The 21,077-nt window shown below is 46.6% G+C and overlaps 2 protein-coding genes and 1 pseudogene across 5 annotated transcripts; all 3 read right to left on the bottom strand.

Moving 5' to 3' along the window:
* Positions 1-302: 302 nt before the first annotated feature.
* On the bottom strand, positions 303-3,021 carry LOC120696806 (protein FAR1-RELATED SEQUENCE 5-like). Of its 2 annotated transcripts, XM_039979811.1 has the most exons (4): positions 2,827-3,021; positions 2,643-2,764; positions 481-2,537; positions 303-384 (listed from the first exon to the last, which is right to left on the bottom strand). In XM_039979811.1, the coding sequence occupies exons 1-3, from the start codon at positions 2,939-2,941 to the stop codon at positions 489-491; spliced, it is 2,286 nt and encodes a 761-aa protein (XP_039835745.1). In that variant the 5' UTR covers positions 2,942-3,021; the 3' UTR covers positions 303-384; positions 481-488. The 2 variants fall into 2 exon arrangements, with proteins under 2 accessions (XP_039835745.1, XP_039835744.1); XM_039979810.1 differs by having other exon boundaries at positions 303-2,537.
* Positions 3,022-6,213: 3,192 nt separating this feature from the next.
* Positions 6,214-10,473, bottom strand: LOC120696807. 3 transcript variants are annotated; one of them, XM_039979814.1, is made up of 6 exons: positions 10,230-10,473; positions 9,888-10,093; positions 9,697-9,755; positions 7,854-9,596; positions 7,154-7,283; positions 6,214-7,047 (listed from the first exon to the last, which is right to left on the bottom strand). In XM_039979814.1, exons 2-6 carry the CDS (start codon positions 10,006-10,008, stop codon positions 6,368-6,370), a joined length of 2,733 nt encoding a protein of 910 aa, XP_039835748.1. In that variant the 5' UTR covers positions 10,009-10,093; positions 10,230-10,473; the 3' UTR covers positions 6,214-6,367. The 3 variants fall into 3 exon arrangements, with proteins under 3 accessions (XP_039835748.1, XP_039835747.1, XP_039835746.1); XM_039979813.1 differs by having other exon boundaries at positions 7,142-7,283; positions 10,230-10,472; XM_039979812.1 differs by having other exon boundaries at positions 7,142-7,283; positions 10,284-10,471.
* Positions 10,474-12,790: 2,317 nt separating this feature from the next.
* On the bottom strand, positions 12,791-20,789 carry LOC120696808 (annotated as a pseudogene).
* Positions 20,790-21,077: the final 288 nt, after the last annotated feature.

Below are 21,077 nucleotides of genomic sequence, written 5' to 3' on the forward strand. Positions count from 1 at the left end.
GGACATGGCGCGGCGCCTCGGGCCGCGTGCGGTGCGGCGGCGGTGTTTCGCAGGCTGACCAGTGGGACCGGAGAGCCGTGGTCGTGGTCTTTCCCACGTCGCGGACATATCCTATGCAATCGGCCTACCTGTCCCATCGTGCAATCTGCGAATATGAAGCATCCGATCTCAATCCAACGGTCGCTGCTATTTTGCACTTAAACCCCCCACCTCATCAGCAATCTTCTCTTTGAATACTTGCTAAACACCCCCTCGATAATATCGAATCGTTAAACCATACCCCCAGGTTGACGCGCGGACTTCTCGCGTGGATGCCGCCCTGCCCGCTCGCGAATCGCTGCCTCTTGGACGCCCTGCCAGATCGCGACTCCCTGCCTGCTCGGACTGAAATGGAAACTGATTTTTAGATGCAAACAGCCTGACAGTACGTCTCAAAATCACCACGCTTAATCAGTACGCTTACAGAAAAAAAATAAAGACCTAAAGCTCTAGGGAACCTTTCGCTTCTTTTTGCAAGCATTGACTTCTTTGCTTTTTTTAATCCTTTTGCTTCTCCCCTTTGAACAGATATCAGTTGGTGGATGGACTGTCATTTCATTTGGAATATGGCAACCGATGAATGCCTCATATCCATCCTGCTTAGACTGTTTATTAGGCGATGTCATTTGATCCAGTGGTGCCTCAAGGTTAGAAATCCCCAACAATAAAAAGTCCATGCCTTCCTCGGAATTGTTGGCTTTTCTTATCAAGTCTTCAAACTTATTGCGTACATTTGCTATCTTTTTCCTCATCGCCGGATCATTAGATTCTAGAATCTTGTCGCCCAATGTGTTCCAATACCTTTTGCACCTTTTCTCCCATCTTTGCAAGAAGTAGTCAACCGGTAACTCTACTTGTTTTTCACCACGTAAAACCAGAATAATATGGCGGCATGGGATCCCCCTTGACAGAAATAACTTGCAAGAACATGTTGGCATCATACTTACATGAATATCTCTATCTTTCTTTCTTCCATCACCTATGGTCACAATTTTCATTTCATCAGAAAGGGCAATATTTTGAACCCAACAATGATCTCTAGCAGCAACAACCTCTTTCTGAAAGGGTAAGAACACCTCATGTGTGTATAGCACACTACCCTGTTTTCCCATAGGCCAAGATGTTTTCAACTGTGGAGCACTATGAATACTTTTGTTGTCTGCCTTCAACTCCTCCTGCCGTTGCCATTCTAAGGCTGTCTGAAATCTCAGCCAAAATTCAACAAATGATAGTTTGCGGTGAATAAAATGGCTAAAAAATCCATTTGCACTCTTGGACCTGGATGTGGTTCTAAGGACACCTGCTAGAGGTACATCCATATAGTATGCTGGAATCCACTCTTCACGGATTCGATATCTATTCTGTATCCATTCATTCCCATCCAAACCATACTCAGACATTAAAGAATTCCAATCTGACTCAAATTCTTCACCTGTTTCTGAACCCCAAACACATGCATTCAGCCTTGGCCAGAAATCAGAATTTTCATCATTAACAGAAGAATAACCACCAACCTTCTCTGGAAACTTTTCCATGATATGCCACATGCATAACCTGTGAACTGTGTCTGGGAAAATTTTTGCAATTGCAGCTCTAATGCTAGCAGCTTCATCAGTTATGATAAGACGTGGTGCTACCCCTCCCATCGCAACTAGGAATGTCTTGAATAACCATTCATATGATTCAATTTTCTCATTTGCTAAAAAAGCACCAGCAATAAATATATTTTGCAAATGATGATTGACTCCAGTAAAAGGTGCAAAGATCATATTATATTGGTTCGTGCTGTATGTAGAATCAAAGGAAATCACATCACAAAAGTGAGAATAGTTCTTTCTACTCACAGCATCAGCCCAAAAAACATGCACCAACCGGCCTTGTTCATCCACAACGAAATCATAGAAAAAATCTAGATTGATTTTCTTCTTCCTCTCTAACTGTGCAACAAACATCTCGGCATTTGCATTTGTAATCTTTTTCCTAAGGTCACGATAGTAGTTTTGTAAGTCCCTCAAGGTGCATCCAACATTATCAAATCCTCCCTCGCTAACATGAAGTAGCCTATATGCCTGTGAGGTACCCATGCTTGCTTTGTGACAGTTGAAAAGGGTGTTTTTTGCACGTTCACTTACTGAATGATTTGATCTGAGCAAATGACGCTTATCTGGTGAGACAAGACCATGATTGTGCTCATCAACCATTGACTGTATAGTGTATCTATTATCAGCATCCAACTTCACATAGATGTATGCATCGCAACCACATCTTGTTTCAGCAAAGTTACGCTTCTTTTTACCTTCAGATGGAGGAGCATTGACTGCATTATCTTTCTTGTCCCTAAATCCTTGCCTTGAGCACATGAACCGCTTCCAAAGAACAATATCATTATCCTTTCTCTGCTGCCCAACACGAACTGCGAAACCAATATCATATGCATATTCTTTGTAGAACTTCTCTGCAGCATGAATGTTCTCAAAAGGCATTCCAACATATGGCTTCTAGGTAGAAAAAGTATATAAACCAATTAGTGTTGTAAAGATCAATACGATAACACCTAAATTAGATCAAATACTCACTATTGATGCATTCTTTGGTGTACTCACTATTGATGCATTCTTTGGTGTACTGGGAGTTTCATCTGTCAATGATGGTGATTTTGGCGGTGTTGGAGCAGGCAGCAGCGACCAATCACAGTTCTCTTGGTCAAATGTCAGTGCTCCTACAACTGATTGCGTAGAAAATATAAGAAAAAAAGCTTGCAGATCAAGAGATGGCGTTTCTTGTTACCTGGAGATTGCAGGTCGTCGATGAGCCCAGCAGCGGCGGCGGCCTCTCCCGGCGGCGGCGGAGGCTGAACGGCCTCTCTCTGCTCTAGCGTGACGCTGTCGATCTCCCAACCCATGGTGGCGGCGCAAGCGGGTAGGGCGGCGTCCGCGGCTCCGCTCGACGGGAATCGAAGACGAAGAGTCGCGAACCGGAATCGGCAACCTAGGGGTACGGTTTAATGATTCGATATCATCGAGGGGGTGTTTAGTAAGTATTCAAAGAGAAGATTGCTGATGAGGTGGGGGTTTAAGTGCAAAATAGCAGCGACCGGTGGATTGCGATCGGATGCTTCATACTCGCGGATTGCACGATTGCACAAGTAGGCCGATTGCATAGGATATGTCTCCTCCCACGTCCCACCCAAGCGGATGCTTCCTGGAGAAGGAGGATTAAATTGGAAAAAAAACAATAACAGGGAGAGTTTGAAATTCGAATTTCAAAATTCAGAATCACCGGTCAGTCAGTCGCGCGAGAGGAAGCAGGAAGAGGCCAGAGCGGTGTATGCTGGCTGCTGGCGTGCTGGGTTGCCCAAGGCCCAAGGGATACAGTTCATACTGTTCGTTGGACCATTACTTGCAGAAAAATACGACTAACCCTGTTTCCTATGAAAATGAAAGATAAAAAATATAATTCAAAAAAATACTCATTTGCCACTAAATAGAAAATGCAGTTTTTTAGATTGGCCAATATTTTTAAAGGCATAGTCGAGTTTAATGGTGTTTGGTTTGTTACCCTAGCTACCCAAGTTTGTCGAGAAAAAATTGACTATCTTTCGCCACTGTTTTATTGGGTGCGAAAATGTGTCTTCGCTTCTATAATATAGCAAATTTGTGACCTTTCTAGTGACAATTTTGTGACAAAATAAAATGGCTCTAAACCTAAACAAATGTCTTCGCCACTGTTTTTGAGATCGGGTGTTGTGGGGATTGGGTAATAAGAACTGTTTGGGCTATCTCGTAGATAATCGCTTGTGTTGTGTGCCAGTACTCTGATTGCATTGTGTCATGATTTCATTTGTTTGTCGTGCGTTGGGTATCGTGGTTGATAGTGTTCTTGAACAATGGTGGTAGTATGTGTCCAGAGAACATTGAATTTGTTCTTGAACAATGGTGGTAGTCTCGTAGACTATCGTGGTTGATAGTGTTCTTCCTCGCCGCAAGGTTCGCCGCAGGCGGCGCGGACGAGGAAGGAGGGGACCTCGTCGAGCAGCCGCGGCGGAGCGCGGGCCGGAGGAGGCGGAGGTCGGCGGCGGACGGCTCCTCGCGGCGGGGACGGTGGGCCTCGTCGCAACGGCAGACAACTCCCGATGGCGCGGCAGTCCGGCTCCGCGCGCGGGCAATGAGGCGAGGTGCGGCCGGCGCGGAGCTCAGTGGACGTCCGCTATCCCGCTACATTTGCCGGAACTGCGGAGAGGATAGCGGACGCCGCTGATGGGGCTCTATTTCCGCTATCCTTGTCCTGCAGTTCGCGGTGCAGGAGCCCGCCGCGGACAGCCCAGCTTGTCTTGAAGCCAAATGATTTGAGCCGCCGGCGTCCTTGCGGACGGCGCTGCAGCATGGCGCATGACTAGGAGCTCTGCGACTGCGACCGACGATGTCGTGCAACTCTCAACCTGGCCGACAAATGCGAGGACGGACGAAGTTGCCGACGCTTGCTCAGCGACGACCTCCACCGGTGGGGCTCCGCGCTGGCCGCCGGCTGCCGCGTCACGCTCTGCTCCCGCGCTCCACCAGGCCTGCGGCCCCCCTCCGCCATGGCGCCATCCAACTCCCCCACGCGGGCCAGGCGAGGACGACGGCTCTCTTACTGCAGACGATCTGGACCGCACATCTCTCATCCGACGGATAAAAAAGGGGTCTAGGGGTGGACGGTATTTGAAACACCGTCCACCCCCGGTCGGTATTTCGGACACCGTCCACCCGGCCTGGGAGTCTGGGACGGTCGTTGCAGGCGCGCCGCTCCCCGCAAGGCTCGCCGGAGGGACACCGCGTCGCGGAGGCTTCTCCCTGTCATGTTCCTCGTTCCACCCACTGCTTCCAGCGGCCATGACCGGCGAGCTGAGCGCTCGACGATCGGCTCCCAGACGCGCGGCGGCGTGCGCCACGCGCTGCGGCCGGCCGGCGGCGTGCTAGCTCTCGCGGTCTTGCTTGCCTCGTCAGGGCTACTACATCCGCAGACCGCAGCCCTAGGTGCGATGGAGTTCCTTCCTCCTGCCATCCATGGCCGTCGCAAAGAAACGCATCCTGCTGCTGCACGCGGGTGCTCGCCGGAGCGCCACTGCACGATGCCCGTCGCCCCGGCGCCGACCCCCGCCGTGAATACTCCGCGCGCCGGGTTGATTTGCCAATAACCTGTTGCCGAGTGTTTGATCAAATATATACCAGTATTAAAAGTTAAGGACAGAGTACAAGGACTCGTTCAGAAACAGGTAGAGTACATCGTGATCGTGTAAGGATACACAGGAGAGCTGTCCAACGAAAAAAGCAGAAAGATCCCTAAGGAAAAAGAAAACTACACGCAAGTCCCTGTACCTTGTGCTTGACAGAGGCGACCAAATACACCAACGCCAGTTCGCCGCCGGCGCCTGCAAATCCGGGCGTGCAATATTGATCGTTCGGCTTGCGACAGCGGTCAGCTTGTTTCGACCATTTTCTTGTTACTACTGCGCTTGGCGAGACGACTGCTGTCCAACCGGCGATGCGTTGCCGGGTCCCGGGTGCCACGTGACATGCTTGCTGCCTTGGCGTCGTCCGTGCGCTGTTCCTCCTCGTCTCCTTTCCATGCGCTGCTGGTCGGTCACGATATATTCTGTCCGCTGCTCTGTTTCCCCCGTCGCTTTCGTCATCCTCTGCAAGCTTCCGTGCGCCCTCCGCTGCTTGTTCTTCTCTGCCGCTTTCGTCATCTGCTAATCGTTTGTTCCTTTTGCTGTCGTTTCATTGGGTCTGCACTCTGCACGATTGGTTTTGCTTCTGCTCCTTATTTCCACTTGCCCGTGCTGCTTTGCTTCGCCCCCGGCGCTGCCTTCCGCTCTCTCGTAGGCCGGAGGCGCTCCTCATCGAAAACGGCAGCTTCTTGCGGATGAAAACCTCGCGCTCCGACTTTGCGCATTCCAGGCGGCGCTCGCGATGGCGGGTGGAGGCGCAAGTGCCGAGGGCATGTAGAGTATGTTCCTGTAAGCATAGAGGCAGCGTATGAATTGGATATGGCTGCAAGTTGCAGCGAGAAGCATGCCTAGGCAAGTTCTGCATTGAATTAGCACACTGGAAATGGTCACGGGATTGTTGCTTCTGACAGAGGTAAAAGCTTCACACGATGTCAAGCAGGGCACAATGCACATTCAGACAGTAATTTCAACTGGAACCGATTGATGAACTATCTACCCCACTGGGGGAAATAACATTTATCACTGATTTCAACAGCAGTCTGGGTTGGTACAACAAATAGGGATATGTAACAACTGAATGAAACAAAATTACAGCTCGGAAAACAAACAGCATCCAACTCAAATTACCAAATTACACTCTTGTCTTCGCCTGAAGACCATGTCGCCGATCAACTCATCGAGCAGCGAGCTTAGGATCTCGCCCTCCACGTCCTCACCGGCCTCGAACGTCTCCACCTGGAAATCCACCCATGTGCCCAGCCCGGTGCTCATGTCCTTGTCGACAAGCTCATCCTCCGCCCACTCCCCCATGCCCTTCCAGCTGGTGATCTCTCTGCAGACCTGGCTCTCTATGCCACGGCTCAGCACTGCCATTCCTTTGTTCCATGCGGCGTATCCTGCCCGGAAGTAGCTCAGGTGTATAGTCTCCATGCACTCATTTACACAGTCGAACAATAACCGCCTGTACCCTCGGTAGCCCAGAGGTTGTTTCCCTTCATGCATGCTCTCCAGTTTCTCGAAGAGGCTGGACTCCAAAGCCGATCCATCTTGATTGACAAAAAGTGACTCCAGTTCATCTGTTGTCAGGTTGACATTGCTTAGCACATCTCCAATATACTCGAGCTCTGTGTATCTTGATTTCTTTGAACATTGGGTGACATCTGAGATATCTGAAGTATCTAGCGATGCGGAAGAGGCTGAATCTGTTGTTGTCTTCGTCTCAGTGTCAATTGAGGGTGGATTTGCCAAGAAATTCGCTGGGATATGCTTCACTTCAGAAGATAAATACCCCTTGCTCCCTTCATGAGACAAAGTTGATTAGTCTTCAGGGCTAAAAGGAAAAATGTCAACAATTCAAGTACAAATTGCACAATATCATGTCAGATGAATTACCATCGCTCATGCCTGAACACTCAGAAGACCAACAACTCTCGCTTAGGAAGGTTGGTTCAAGAACAGAGAGGGTACTTAAATCTTCATGCTCCTGTCCCTTCCTTGCATTGCTAATGCTGTTGCATTCTTCTGGTTCTTCCATCTAAATGTAAATGAAATTTCGTATCAGAAGTAGCACAGCAATTGCACTCGAAAGCACATAAGGAATCATGCTACAGTTCATATTGCCACACCTAAAAAACCAGTAGCACTAGAAAGTGGCACACAGGTAGAATCTGTGACACTGATCAACTAAACCGGAAAGTAGCAAGTCCTCTGTTATTAAGGAACCTTTAGTACATGCAAATTAATGATTATGTCAAACATAACATGATGATGAAACCCCAAATCAGATCTTGAGGCTGACATTAGAGTAGTCCCCAAGAGAGCATGTATAGAAATGCCTTTACTTGTTTCGCTAGAAGGATTAATAATAATATTAGACAATAAACATATTGTGCAGTGATCAAGTACATGATGTAAACTATTGTAATTGACATGAAGTCCTTTACAAACTCCATTAGGAACTACGAAGAAATAATTGGTGCACAACTTAAAAAGATGGCTCTTACTTACTAGATGTATTGTCGTGCTAGCATATTATTCACAAAAGATGTCCATGTTCAGAAATTATTGTTGCGACATGTATGAAGTACTGCAAATCAATGTTTACCTTCAATTTAATGCCTCGGAAAATTTGGCCTTTTGTAGATGACTCGGCTGATGGGCAATAATCATATTGAGAAGGTTTGACTTCGGAAGGGCTACAATCAAATACACCACTTTCCGAGCCCCAGTTGCTGCAGGAAGAGGTTGTCGGTTCCCCCAAGGAGAAAGTAGCAGGCACAAATGTGTCACCCCGTGTAAAGGTGATGGATGGATCAATTTTTGATGTTAGCTCCCTCAGCTTCTTTTCTAGGAGAAGGCTCAACGCATCACCATTTACAAAGTTCAGCCCCACTGATGATAGCCCTTCAACCATGTTATCTGAACAATCTTTATCACATCCTGGATCAAGATTGAATAACCTGGAGGGTCCTGCCGATGGTTTGACCAAGGGTGATGTGAAGGTAAATGACACAACATCTGTAGTATCTTTACTTTCCTTGTTCCACTTAATGTGCTCATCCATAACAACATTAGGTTGAACCTGCTTCTGAAGTTTACCCACTGTTTTTTTAGGCACAAATGTGCCCTTCTCATTGGTGGAGTTCCTCTCTATTAAACGCTTCTTTTGTGGGAAGTCTTTGTTGTTTGATGACGATCCTTCTCTATCACCACTTATGCTTTCCACAATGTCTTTTCTGCCACCAGCTTTAGATACCTTACTTCCACTCTTGATCTTCCCAGAAGATGATTCTCCTGCCACCACCTTCCTGCCTTGCTGTGTTGAGCCTGATTTGTTTGGTGCCACCTTGCCTCTGCTCACCATAGAATTCTGTTTCTGATTATTTTGCCGAAGAACAGGGGAAGTAGTGCCAGATGACGATGGCTTGTTTTGATGTTTGTTTCTTTGGTGATTAGATTGCGTCCTAAAAGGTTGGTTTGCTCTATGCTCATCATGTTCTCTCGGTAGACCTGAATTCTTCCTAGAACCACTTACTCCTTCCCTCTTCTGCACATTGTTCTTTGCCTGCACTGCCAAAGAAATAGACTTTTCCTTGTTCTTGGAACAACTAGGATTGCTAATCTCATAAGAATCAATCGAAGGCCTGAATATGACAATATCTTCCTTGCTGTTCCAGCTCCGGTTCATCTGCTGCCCTCTGGAGAACCTTACATCCGGCGCCTCAGGTGTGGCCCTGGATGATTGCACCTTCAGAGGCACAGTCCTCTGGGAAGCTGGTGTGCTCTCCCTTGGCTCTGAAACCCTCAAGGGAATACGTGCCGGGCTGAATGAGCAGATTTTCTCCCTAGAATTGACTTGTGGCCTTGGCTGAAGAATCTTAGCTGCTTCCTCCATGATCTGAGCAGCATTCCTCGCTGAACTGAAACCTGGATTCTTGATGGGAGACAACAATCTGTGATGAGACATAGGTAAGGGCTTTGCTGACCTCGATGGCAATGCTTCTATCTGGAACCTTTCAATCGGACTGCTTGGCATCTTTTGTGCTCTAAAATCCAACGGCTTCCTCATATAACAATCAACTCTTCTAGGCACATGACCAAACTGGTCATTCATTGAGTGGTCTGGGCTCCTCTCGAGGTTGTGGCAGTCCCTGAACGACCTCGTGTCGCGGAATGGCGTGCAGTAGGGCTCTGGAACACCTGAGGTGGGCATGGCGTCCAAGCCCATGAGCCTGGCCACCACACTTGGCGCCTTCATCTCACGCCCTTCATCTGTCACAGAGGATGCGCAGCTGTAGTCACTGCTCCCCTTGAAGCTTGACACGCCCATCCCATCATCATCATCAAACTGCAAACACATCCACCGAAGCACAGTGAACACACAGCCCTACGCCGGCACAACATCAAGGAACCGCTGCAATGAGTGAGATCGACGGATGATTACTCACCATGTGGAGACACCCAGACGCCAAGGTTTCTTCGTTCCTCTTTATTAGCTTGGCGCCCTCTGAGAACAGATCACAAGAACAAGCATAAGAGAACATGAATCGGAGGGGCGACAGCTCGGCAGGGGGAAGATTCAGTGAATAATACAGCTGGCAGGAGGAGATTCAGCGGATACATTCTTACAAACACCTACCGGGCGAGTTGGAGAAGAGCTTCTTGCGGGACTTGCGCTTCCAGTCGAACAGGTTGAAGATCCCGCCGCCGCCGCCGCCGCCGCCAATAACCTTTGCGCCACCCTTCTCCGTCCCCATCATCCCTGGCTAAAACTCTCAACCCCTCAATACCGAACCTCTCCGCTCCGCTCCTCAGTATCCCACGGAATACGACCACCGATACAGCCTGCTCCAAATCAAACAAGGAATCTACCTGAGCCGAACCGATAACCAAATGACAAATCCAAAGCGAAGGGCCAGCGTCCAAACAATGGATCGCTCGCTGCCTCCCCGAATCGAAAGCATTCGTCTAAACCTGCTACCTCGCGGAACGAATCGAGATGGGGGAGAGAAAAGGCGGGCGCTCTCGGGCTCACCGACGTGTCCCCGACCCAGAGGCGGCCGCGCAGCGCAGAGGAAGCGAAGTCTAGCGGCGGCGGCCGGGAGCATCAGATCGAGGATGCCGCCAGGCCGGGCTCGTTTGCTGTGCTGGGTGGAGGGAGTCGATCTGAGAGCGCATTGTGGTGGTATTCAAACACACGCCAGAGATGGAATGGAGAGGGGGTGTTTCGAATTCGGCCGCCCCGATCCGTGCAGGCTTAAAGAGAGGCTGACGCGCGGGGCAGGAGCGGGCTACGGGCCCACCTGGCGGTGGGCGGGGCGTGGGTGAAAACGATGAAAGGGAGCGACGAGGGCCAACAACTCTTTTCAAGCGCCGCATTTTCAAATTCCCTTCCGAGGCTAGCCGTTGCCCGTGCAGCACCATCTGGATCTGCCTGGACGCAAGCGGCCTGTCCCCATCCCCACATCGATCTCAAAGCAAACCAGCTAGCTCCCCAATTCTGCTTGGCCCCAGCCGTCCTCTTCTTCCTAGAGCAAGCGAGCCCGCTGCGGAAAAGGCAGATCGCCTACATACTACCGTCGACCTCGCTCCGCGCCGCCGACGGGGATGGAAGCGTGGCGTACATCCTCCGCTCCATCTTGTTTGCGTGCAGTCCCTATTGCTCCATGTCACCGCCTGCGAAGAGGGAAGCGGAGCAGTGCGCCTCTCGTCATGTCATAGTTTTCATAGCAGCAGTGAGGCGGCCTTTGTTATAGGTGGAGAGCGCGGATTTTTTTTATATTTTTTCATACAAATAATTTCAAGTTTTACAAAATGATGACACTATCAACGGAATTTATAAAAGTAGTACCAAATCACCAAATGGTCCACCCATAGAACAAAAATTAAGAAATCGTCCACTCCCTGGACGAAAACCATGGACGGAAACCAGGTACTTGTCCAATGGGTGGACGACTAAAGAGAAATGGTCCATTAGGTGGATGACTATCTAATTTGTAGAGCCAGGAAACTATAATAGTCGTCCAACGGTTGGACAATTCCTAATAGTCGTCCAATGGTTGGATAATTACTAGTTGATACCTTGTCTAACATATAGTAGAAAAATACTAAAAATATAAAACCAATTCTTATGGACAGATGAATAGATGTACCCAAATAATTATCTGTAGAAATCCATGTATAGTTCATTGTTCTTGGAAAAGAAACATACTTCTAGAGCTCTAGAAATATGTTGGGTATTTTTCCCGTTGACTACATGCTTAGGGTTAACTCCCCTAACTTTTTATTATTTTATCATGTCCTGGTATTTTAAATAAAATCTAAAACTGAGATATTAAATGCATAGTAATTATTGCAAAATACCAAAAATTAAAGTAATTACCCTGGGCTTAATATTTTTGTCAATAGAAATCCATGTAATAGTTCATTGGTCATGGAAAAGAAATATACTTCTAGAGCTCAAGAAATATATTGGGTATTTTTCTGGTTGATTACATGCTTAGGGTTAACTCCGGTAATTTTTTTATATTTTATCTATATTTTTCTGAATTAAAATCTAAAGCTAAGATATTAAATGCATAGTAATTTTTGCAAATACCAAAAATTACAGTAATTATTAAAGGTCAAATGATTAGGGTACATATGTTCATAAGGAACCCAACAAAATTAGTTTGTATTTTTAGTATTTTTCTACTATTTGTTAGACATATCAACCAGTAATTGTCCAATTACCAACCGTTGGGCGACCACTAGTAATTGTCCAATCTTGGGCGGCTATTAGTTTTCTAGCTGTACAAATTAGATAGCCATCCGCCCACTTGACGATTTCTCTTTGTCGTCCACCCATTGGACAATTACTTGATTTTCGTCTAGTGGGTGGACAATTATTACATTTTTGTCCAATGGATGGATCTCAATTTTTATTCTATGGGTGAACGACTTAGTACTGCTTTTGTAAATTCCGTAGATAGGATCATCATTTTGTAAAATTGGTAATTTTTATTAAAAAATAAAAAAAATTGGAGAGCGTAACCTTCATTAAAAAATTTGTAAAATCCGCTCATCGTTTTTCTAGGCGCGACAGAAAACGGCTCGGCTCGGCTCAGCTGGTAGCTCAAGCCCTGCTCAGAGCCGCTCGAACGAGGGACGCTCAGCCCAGCTGGTTTGCTTTGAGATTGATGGGACGGGACACTTGGTGCAGAACGGGCAGCCATTGCAGCACCGTTGTCTAGTAGATTTTTTTTTCCGGACCGGACAGAGTAATTTTAATCCGCCTTTGTTTCAAACTATAGCTTGTTTTGATTTTTCTAAATATATTTATTTTGCTATTCATCTAGATATACGATATGTCAAGTTACATAATAAAACCAATGTATCTAAAAAAACTAAAACAACCTTTAATTTTAAACGGATTAAGTATATTTTTTATGGATACTGTATTAAATTAATATACTACATTATCTTCTTTCAAAAGAGAATCGAACAAGGACGGACCGAATAATGAAGGTTGCACGCTAAATTGCGTGTGTGCGAGTAAGACACTGTTTCTCCCAATCTCATTGGTCACATTCGCATCCATAACCAGTGTATATATTATAGAAAATATACATGAATGCGCTATATATCATACGTACAAAGAAAACCTTGCCGATATTCTACCTTTCCAAATTTCCTGTATGCTACTTTTTCTAAAAAAAATGCAAGGCCTCACTGAACAACGAATATACATGTAGCAGTTTGTCAATGACGAAAAAACCGACAGACCCGAGCATGCAAGCAGCCACCCACAACTTCTGAATTTTCAGCGTCAATGGTACAGCACAAAGCAGTTTTTTCTTCAATCTTCAGTGTCACCCTGCCCTCTGTACAACGCAGAGGTCAAAGAGACAAAGAGGCTGCTGCTCTCGATCACTGCCGCTCCGACCATACTTCTAGCAGGAGACGTTCGCCCTGGAGGAGGCGCTGCCTTGCCAGGTGCTGAAGTACGTGGCACCGTTGCTGCACGGCGAGGGCGGCGTGCTCCTGTCGCAGAGGGACGCCATGGGGGGCAGTCGAGGTCGTCCAAGTCGTCGTCGCTGCTGTGGACTAATCTCTGCACCATGGAGGCCCTCTGGTCCAGCTCTGCGTTTGCGCAGCCCGCGACTTTCTCTGCGACGCCGTCCAGCGATGGGGGGCAGTACACCACGGGGGCAGCGATGACTGGGAATGTGCTGATCAAGTCTTTCTCCGTGAACCGCTCCAGCAAGCTCTGCAAGGCCGTTAGTGGCAGCATAAGTTGACATCGTCAGATCTTCATAAGAAATTTCACATATTGTAAACAAGATGGAGTTATAATGGCTACACATTTAGCAAAAATACACTATACCTCGGAATTCAGCTCCTCCAGAACCATGCCAGGAACAGGATCAAGAATTCAGGGCAGAACTCATGAGGAGTGAAGTTGCGGATTCTCGTTACTAGTGGCAGGCCAATAGAAGGGCAGACCTAACAGACAATATGAAGTTGAATTACATATCCACGGCAGGTATATGGTTACAGTGAAACGGACTATATATGCATGAACTCTTACCTCTTTCCTGATGGTTTTTTCCAGAAGCATGTCCTTCGGTAGCATCAGGAGATCACTCAGCTCATTGAGTAGCTTAAAACAATTTGATTCAGCTGCATCTCTCCTTCTATCACCATTATCTTCTGCATCTTGTCCATCCTTTATAGATACAGCAGCATCTATGCCAAACGTATCTGTCAACCATCTGTACCAATTCCCAAACCTACAAAAGCATTTAAGGCATTGACAATCATTAGTGTTTGCAGCGAAGAGGATAGGCAAGTTTATTCTAGTTTGTCACAAATTGAAGGTATCATTCCAAAGCAAAGTGATTTTGATCTAAGAATGCAATGGTTCTTTGCAATTTAAGTACGTACAGAGTTCTTTAGCTGTGCGCCTGATCCAAAGCTTAAATCCCCAGCTGGAATAGGCAGAACTCTTGAGTCCACAATTGGGTCAGATATAGGATCAGATGGTATCTCATTCGCTGATTCACGAAGGATGGCGTTAAACATAGCAACATCTAAACGAGCTATGCAATGCCCCATCACCTGATAATAACAGAACCATTCAGGAGTATGATTCACAAAAAAACCTAAATGATGTAAAATAACGAAAAGCCATCTTAAAGCATACCAATTTTGCCAATACTGGTAAACACCCACACTCATGTCCACTAGCACGAAGAGGACAGATTCTGCTGAAGGCATCACGAAATGCAGTTTTCCAGAGATCAATAGAAAAATTCCCATGTTGCTGGTCACTCAAAGAAGACCCTAACAACCTCCCTATCTTTGGAGTTGATAAATCTTCTACTGGGGTTTGCATGTGGGCTGTCATCGCTTGAGAAAACAAAATTCGGATAATTGATAGTATGAACGAATCGGCAATGAGCCTTAATCTTCTTTTTGGCTTTTTGGAAAGTGACAAAGATAGTAATAGGGTAAGCCTTTACCTGCCACCACACAGATTCGACAATCCAAGAGAAGATCCAAGATTCGATCTTCTCCAAAGCAGTCAACAGTGTGCTAGTTTCCCGCCAATCATCTGGAAGCTGCATGATATTGGGTCTAGCATGCTTGCCATTGGTGTTAGTTTTCCATCTCACTGGATCGACATTCCTGTCAAGCTTCTTTGTGCGACCATTTGTGCAGAAAGCTGAGGAATGAGAGTACTCTATCCTACTTGTGATGAGTGAATTGTCAACCGTGCGGTGTGATCGTGCGCTTGGTCTTTGGATTGCAGGTACACGGGCGTCGAGTGTCGACGGAGAGTTGCCGTGGAGGAGCTCGGGCCGGGCGGCAGCTGTGGCGTCCACTCCTGAATCGAGGACGCAAGCGGCGACGGAAGGCGGGTTTCTTGGTTTGCGCCACAAAACCAAGGAGGCGGATGGCGGTTGAAGACGCCAAGTCGTGGAGGCACGGGCGTCGGGCGCGGTCTCGGGACTGACGGAGGCGACGGGCGTCGACAGCGTCTAGGGCCTCGCTGCGGGCGAGGAGGTGACGGGCGTCAGGCGGCATCTAGGGCCGTCAGAAGGCCGAGGCGGGAACGGTGTCTAGGGCCACGGCGTGGAGGCGGGAATCTCCCCGCGCGTGGAGTTTTGGCGGTTTTCTCAAAACCAGCCACCTACCCGGGTTTCGCGGACCCCCCAAAACCGCGAACCGGATCTTCATCGACATGGCGGCATCGCGGAGAAGACTTCGTTTCGAAGAAAGAACCTCGGCCGTCGGATGAGATCATGTAAATATTTCCGGTTTAGCCCCTACGGGCGTTTTAGTCTCTAGTTTGTCTAGGGGTATTTTGGACCTCTGCGTGGGCACCTTAAATACCCCTCACCCCTCTCCTCTCTCTTCGCGCCAGCCATAGAGAACGAGCCGCACCACCTCCTCCCTGGCGCTGCCCCTCTTTCTCCTCTCTGTCTCTCTACTCCATCTCTCTTCTCTAGGATTAGAGGTATGGATTCTTGAGATTTTTGTACTGAGATTGTGTGGGAAAGGAGGCCCAATCCTCCTTGTGCCCTCCGGGCGTTTGTCTTCGATTTGAGTTCATCCATCTTGTGCTTTGTTTGAACGAATTTCGATTTTCCTTGGTCGATTCTTGTGCTCGAGATGAAGAGTTGTTTCTAGATGTTTTCGTGACTCGTTGTAGTGATTCAAAATCATCTAGCCTAGTGCTAAACCCTCCGGAATCACGAGTCACTACGAATCGAAGTTTTTGCGTTCTTAAGAAAACCCCAATCTTGCTTCGAATTTCGCCGACTTCTCCCAAACTATGGAGTAATTCGTCGATTCCTTCCGTGGACGTATTCACAAGTTCCTTGTGATCATGCCTACGAAATTTGGTGAGATTTGGACTTGATTTGGTCACTCGATCATCTAGTTTTCGAAAGAACGCAGGCTGGAAAGCGTTTCTGGACTCTGTTTCATCTAGCACCGGATGAACCGACGCTCTGAAAGTGTATGCGTCGGATCAACCGGTGTATAGGTCTTTCTCTGAGTTAGGGTTTTCTGGTGTTCTTCAGTTACACTGGTGCTTTAGCTACCACGAGCATCGGTTTAACCGGTGCATGGTCACCAGCTGTCCCACGTGCAAGAGTTCACTCATTTAACCGGTGTATTGAGTTTTCACAACACCGGTTTAACCGGTGCTCTGGTTGTTTCGTTTTGCTGCTCCTCTGGACAACTGCACCGTTGCTTTGGTTTTGCTAGCGTCGGTTTAATCGGTGCACGTTAAGCACGTTTTGCAGTCCCTCTGGACAACTGCACCGGCGATAGGATTTGATTTTGTCGGATCATCCGGTGTGTGCTAACACCGGTTGAACCGACGCCGTGTCAATCTCCACGTCGGATCAACCGGTGCTCGTTTCTCTCTGCTGCCGGCTCTGCTCGTCGGTTGAACCGACGCTGTTCAAATATGTGCGTCGGATCAACCGGTAAGTTATACCGTGCGTGGTTTCAGCTGCTTCTTCTCGCTGTTTGCTTCCGCGCTACTTCTCGTTTGCCCTAGGGTTGTTGTGTGTTAGTGTAGCTCCTCTATAGCTATTCTACACTTAACCTAGGACTCAAGGGTTGGGTGTGTTCTTGGGATCTTAAGCCGAGCCTTCAATTGCGATAAATTTCGATCGGCTCCCATTCACCCCCCTCTGGTCGCCTTTTCGGTCCCTCAAAAGCCTTCATAACTGGACTTGATTGTCGTGAAGTACCAAAGGTCTGTGCAATGATTTCTCTTAGGACAACTGTGTTTGATAGCCAGAATGTAAACCTACACCAAAATTATATTCTTATTTCTTAAAATTTAATCTGAAGGAGTTTATGCTAACTGTCATAAGTATAAATAAAAGGTAGGGTGTAGTACAAATTTACCTTGAAACATCATTGCCACAGGATTTTGCAACAAGCACAAGCCCAGAAACTGAATTTTTTGCAACTGAAGCTTTCTTATCTGATGACCAGAATTTTGATGCATAAATATACAGCCTGGATAGACAGCGAGCTGGTGTATGCAACTTATGTGATGAACAACCGTGCTCTGGCACCACAGAGTAGAGAGAAACCTCGAGGGCAGCAACTTCACGCAGCTCCTGTTCCAACTTCTCAATTTTTGAATCTAATTCCTCATTCTCTTCATAAGAAACAGAGTTGTCATTATTAACTATGTTCTCTTCAGTGTCAGCAATTTCATCATCAGTGCCAGTACTCTGATCATATTTTGGAGCTTCATCCAATATATCGATCTCCTTTGCCTCAACATTTTTGTCATCAGTCTCTTGGCCCTCAGCAACATAATCATCAGTTACTTTGCCCTCAATGGGTTTATCATCAGTGACTTGTCATTCCATTCAACAGACTTATCATCCTTGATTCCGTCCTCGACGGCCTTATCATCCTTGGCTCTGCCCTCAACAGCTTTATCATCTGTAGCTCTTCCTTCAACACCCTTTATCATCCTTGGCTCAGCCTTCAACGGCTTTATCATCTGTGGATCTATCCTCGATAGCTTTGTCATCTGTTTCCTCAGACATCTCAGACGAAGAACAAGAAGGAACTTTCACAGTCTCTATCTTCTTCACCTCAAGAGTTCTAGCACCATTAGCCACTTTGTTTGTGTTGGGAGATTTGTTCAGAGTATTGTTTGATGATACATAATGCAGCTTAGTGTGGATTTGACGACTAGAAAAACTTCTTGCCGAGCGTGGGCTGTTTTCCTTTGACTCCTTTTTTACTAGCTTCTTTGGAACCCTCGATACCCTTTTCACTTTACTATCTTCGTTACTGGTAGCCTCACCTTGAGATGAAACGGAATCTAGCCGGTTCATAGTCTGATTCAGCTTCTTTCCCTTGTTTACCATCTCTTTCCACATCTGTTGAATGAGCATCTCTCCCTTCCCCATTCTCTTTGGCGCCCATTTCACTATCCCTTACAGGCTTACAATGGTACTAGAAGTTCAATGCCTGGACAGATATCAACAAAATTAGCAACTTGATCAAAGTTCTATCAACAAGTAAGTCAATGGTATGCCATGGCAACACTAGTCAATAAAAAAAGACAGTTGGCACATAACTTGCAATTTGTACTAAAAAAAATTAAAAACTTGCAGTACGAGTCCAGAGCTGACTGGTGAAGTCCTCTCTCCTCTGCATCACAAGTTGAAAAAAAATGCTAGTTCCAGTGTGAAATCCACTATAGAGCATCATGGTCAGTTCCAGATTACTGACTAGCATTCTTAGAACCAAATGTGCAAATTGTAAGCAAAGAAGTGCAGCTCCCAAGAAGACAGCCACTACAAAATGTGACCTCCAATCAGATCAATCCTCTGCACCTCCCACGTTAGAGAGAATGCAACGTACGCTAGAACATTCACTATAGAGCATGAAGAGCCTGTTCCTGAATCCTTAGTCCAGGTAGCATGATTAGAAGCAGAATATTCACGTCATAAAACAAGCAATAGGACATCAAATCAATAGCTGCGTTGCCGGAAACCACAAGAACAGGACAGGTAAGAAAAAATTTCACCTCAAGAAATATCAGGAGAAAACAAAATAATTGCTCTAACAACTCATAGAAGAGTTGGGTACATATAATATGTATCCAGGACAGGCAAGTAATTCGCTTGGACAGAAGGTAGTTGGGAGGCACATGGCGGTGGGTCTCCAGCTGATATTGGACCACCATGCCCCAGATTGCATTGGAGAGCGAGGTCCCAGGGCCATGAAAGAGCCCCAGACATAAAGCTGTACCATAACAGGACTACAGAGACATCTGAAAAGCAAGTGATAGCCGGACAAAGGTAATAACGATCCATGATGGATGTGAACGCGGTGATACTGAGCAGGAGACAGCACTTGATTGCACAAGAATCACCATGTCCTAGTCCATTGCTCGAAATTGCCAATCCCCAGAGAAAGCAACTAAACAGGCAGGTGCGGTACCTCGATTTCTTTGGTTGCAACAAACGGCCTCAGCAATTCAAAGCAAGAATTCAGGCAGCTTAACAGGAAAATAAGAACATAAATGGGAATCACAGGCTACCACAGTGGTGCAAAAAATTGAGTATCTAAGATGCAGGATTCGCTTTGAAACTATCTATTGGATTGGAAGAAAAACGGTCACACATCGCAGGAAGTAGGAGCAAGAACAAGAAGGCACCCTACGCACCGAGAAGCCATCACACCAACTCGGCTGATTCAGTCTGCGAATAGCTCATCAGATTCTGCACCAATAAATAAAGTTCACTCACCAAATGCAGAGCTCGTGGGACCAAGATCCCATATGAGTTTAGTGATTCTCTGATGTTTCTTTATCCAGCACCCAGAATCGCAAAGCACAGGTGTTGATGAAATGAGAAACAAAAGGAAAATGTACTACCTGGCTACCTGCAACATATTTTAGTTGTTTTCTAGTTCTAGTATAGAAAGGATTGTGCATACAAACAGAGACCATAATATGCACACCTTAACTCATTATATTAAGTAAGAAAAGTGAAAAAGACATGGGTTTTGTTGTTTCTTTTTTGAAAAGAGTAAAATCCACCATGGCTTGTAATTTTTATTAATGTATTTATCTTTTTTTTTTCTTTTTCTTTTTTTGCCAAGGAGCAATCTACAAAGGGGTACACATGTGAATTGAAAGCTACTGGCTTGTTCATCTCTAAACATAGAGTTTAAGAAAACATGTCTTAGTTGTGATATTACATATATACAAGTGAGCAGCAACAAGATAGAACGTGCAGAACAAAGCCACAAAGGTCATTCTTCTTGCTGCCTTCTAATAGGCAAACCTTCCAAAATTAATGAGGCAAAAAAAGTCAGCAACCATAATATGTTCTGTGGATCCTCAAATCTTCTTATGGAGCCATGCGTGCTATCAAGCTGCGCTTAGCTGAGTGATGCAAACAAATGAATAAACGGATACAAAGGAGGAGAACCAAAAGATACGTTCAGTTTTTCTTAACGCACAGGGAAACTATTTGCAGCCTGCAGCCCTATCACGGCCACGGTGACAGTCCAGTCATTGCCATTTGGGCTCAATTACGCAGATGACATGGTTCGCTCAATGTTTTTCAATTTAACTACTGTGATGGATTGCACCCACTACGGAAGTTTTGATACCCATGGTGCGTTTTAATCTTATCTTTCTAAAAAAAATCGAAATGACTAACCCGCCCCACCCCCCCGGGCGAAAGAACCACTTCTGAAAATATAGTGCCCCCCCCCCCCACCCCCACCCCCAATATACATACGGTCAGGCAGTCTGAAATTTTCTGCGATGGGCTAGACAAGAGGCAAGAGCGAGGTTTTGAAGCCCGTACCGAGATGGCACCCGCGATGCCAGCGGCAAGGTCGGCTTTGGAGCCGCGGGTGGCGAGGCCGTGCTGCCGACAGAGCTCCAACAGCTCCCTCCGCTTCATCGCCGTGAACTCCATCCACCCGCCGGTGAGGCACGGGCCCGACCCAAGCCAAGTGGAGGCTTCCTGGTGGGTGGGTGGGGGGTCGGTCGTATCCATCTTCCGTGCGGTGGAATCGCACAAGTCTATGATATGCGGATACTTCGCAAAATTTACGTACCGGTATCGGATACCGTATCGGATATCCGTACTCCACGGATACTCCCGAATACGGGATATCCATACTCCACGGATACTCCCGAATACGTATCCCATAAGTATCGGAATATTTAGGTATTTTTAAATAATAAAAATAAATCGGATACTCATGGGATACCTGTGGATACCTATCCGATACCTTCAAACTCTAACAACACCACTCAATCGTTTCGTATAAA

Source organism: Panicum virgatum, chromosome 3K, assembly GCF_016808335.1.
Source record: "Panicum virgatum strain AP13 chromosome 3K, P.virgatum_v5, whole genome shotgun sequence".
Taxonomy (NCBI): Eukaryota; Viridiplantae; Streptophyta; class Magnoliopsida; order Poales; family Poaceae; genus Panicum; species Panicum virgatum.

Bases quoted from the DNA above. Each gene is read 5' to 3' on its own strand.
- LOC120696806 (XM_039979811.1), bottom strand. From the start codon at position 2,941: ATGGGTTGGGAGATCGACAGCGTCACGCTAGAGCAGAGAGAGGCCGTT. The intron at 2,765-2,826 runs GTAACAAGAAAC...CTACGCAATCAG, and splicing joins CGACGACCTGCAATCTCCAG to TTGTAGGAGCACTGACATTT. The intron at 2,538-2,642 runs GTGAGTACACCA...TTTTCTACCTAG, and splicing joins CACCAAAGAATGCATCAATA to AAGCCATATGTTGGAATGCC.
- LOC120696807 (XM_039979813.1), bottom strand. From the start codon at position 10,008: ATGATGGGGACGGAGAAGGGTGGCGCAAAGGTTATTGGCGGCGGCGGC. The intron at 9,597-9,696 runs GTGAGTAATCAT...ATGTGTTTGCAG, and splicing joins CGTCTGGGTGTCTCCACATG to TTTGATGATGATGATGGGAT. The intron at 7,284-7,853 runs GTAAACATTGAT...ATTTACATTTAG, and splicing joins TCCGAGGCATTAAATTGAAG to ATGGAAGAACCAGAAGAATG.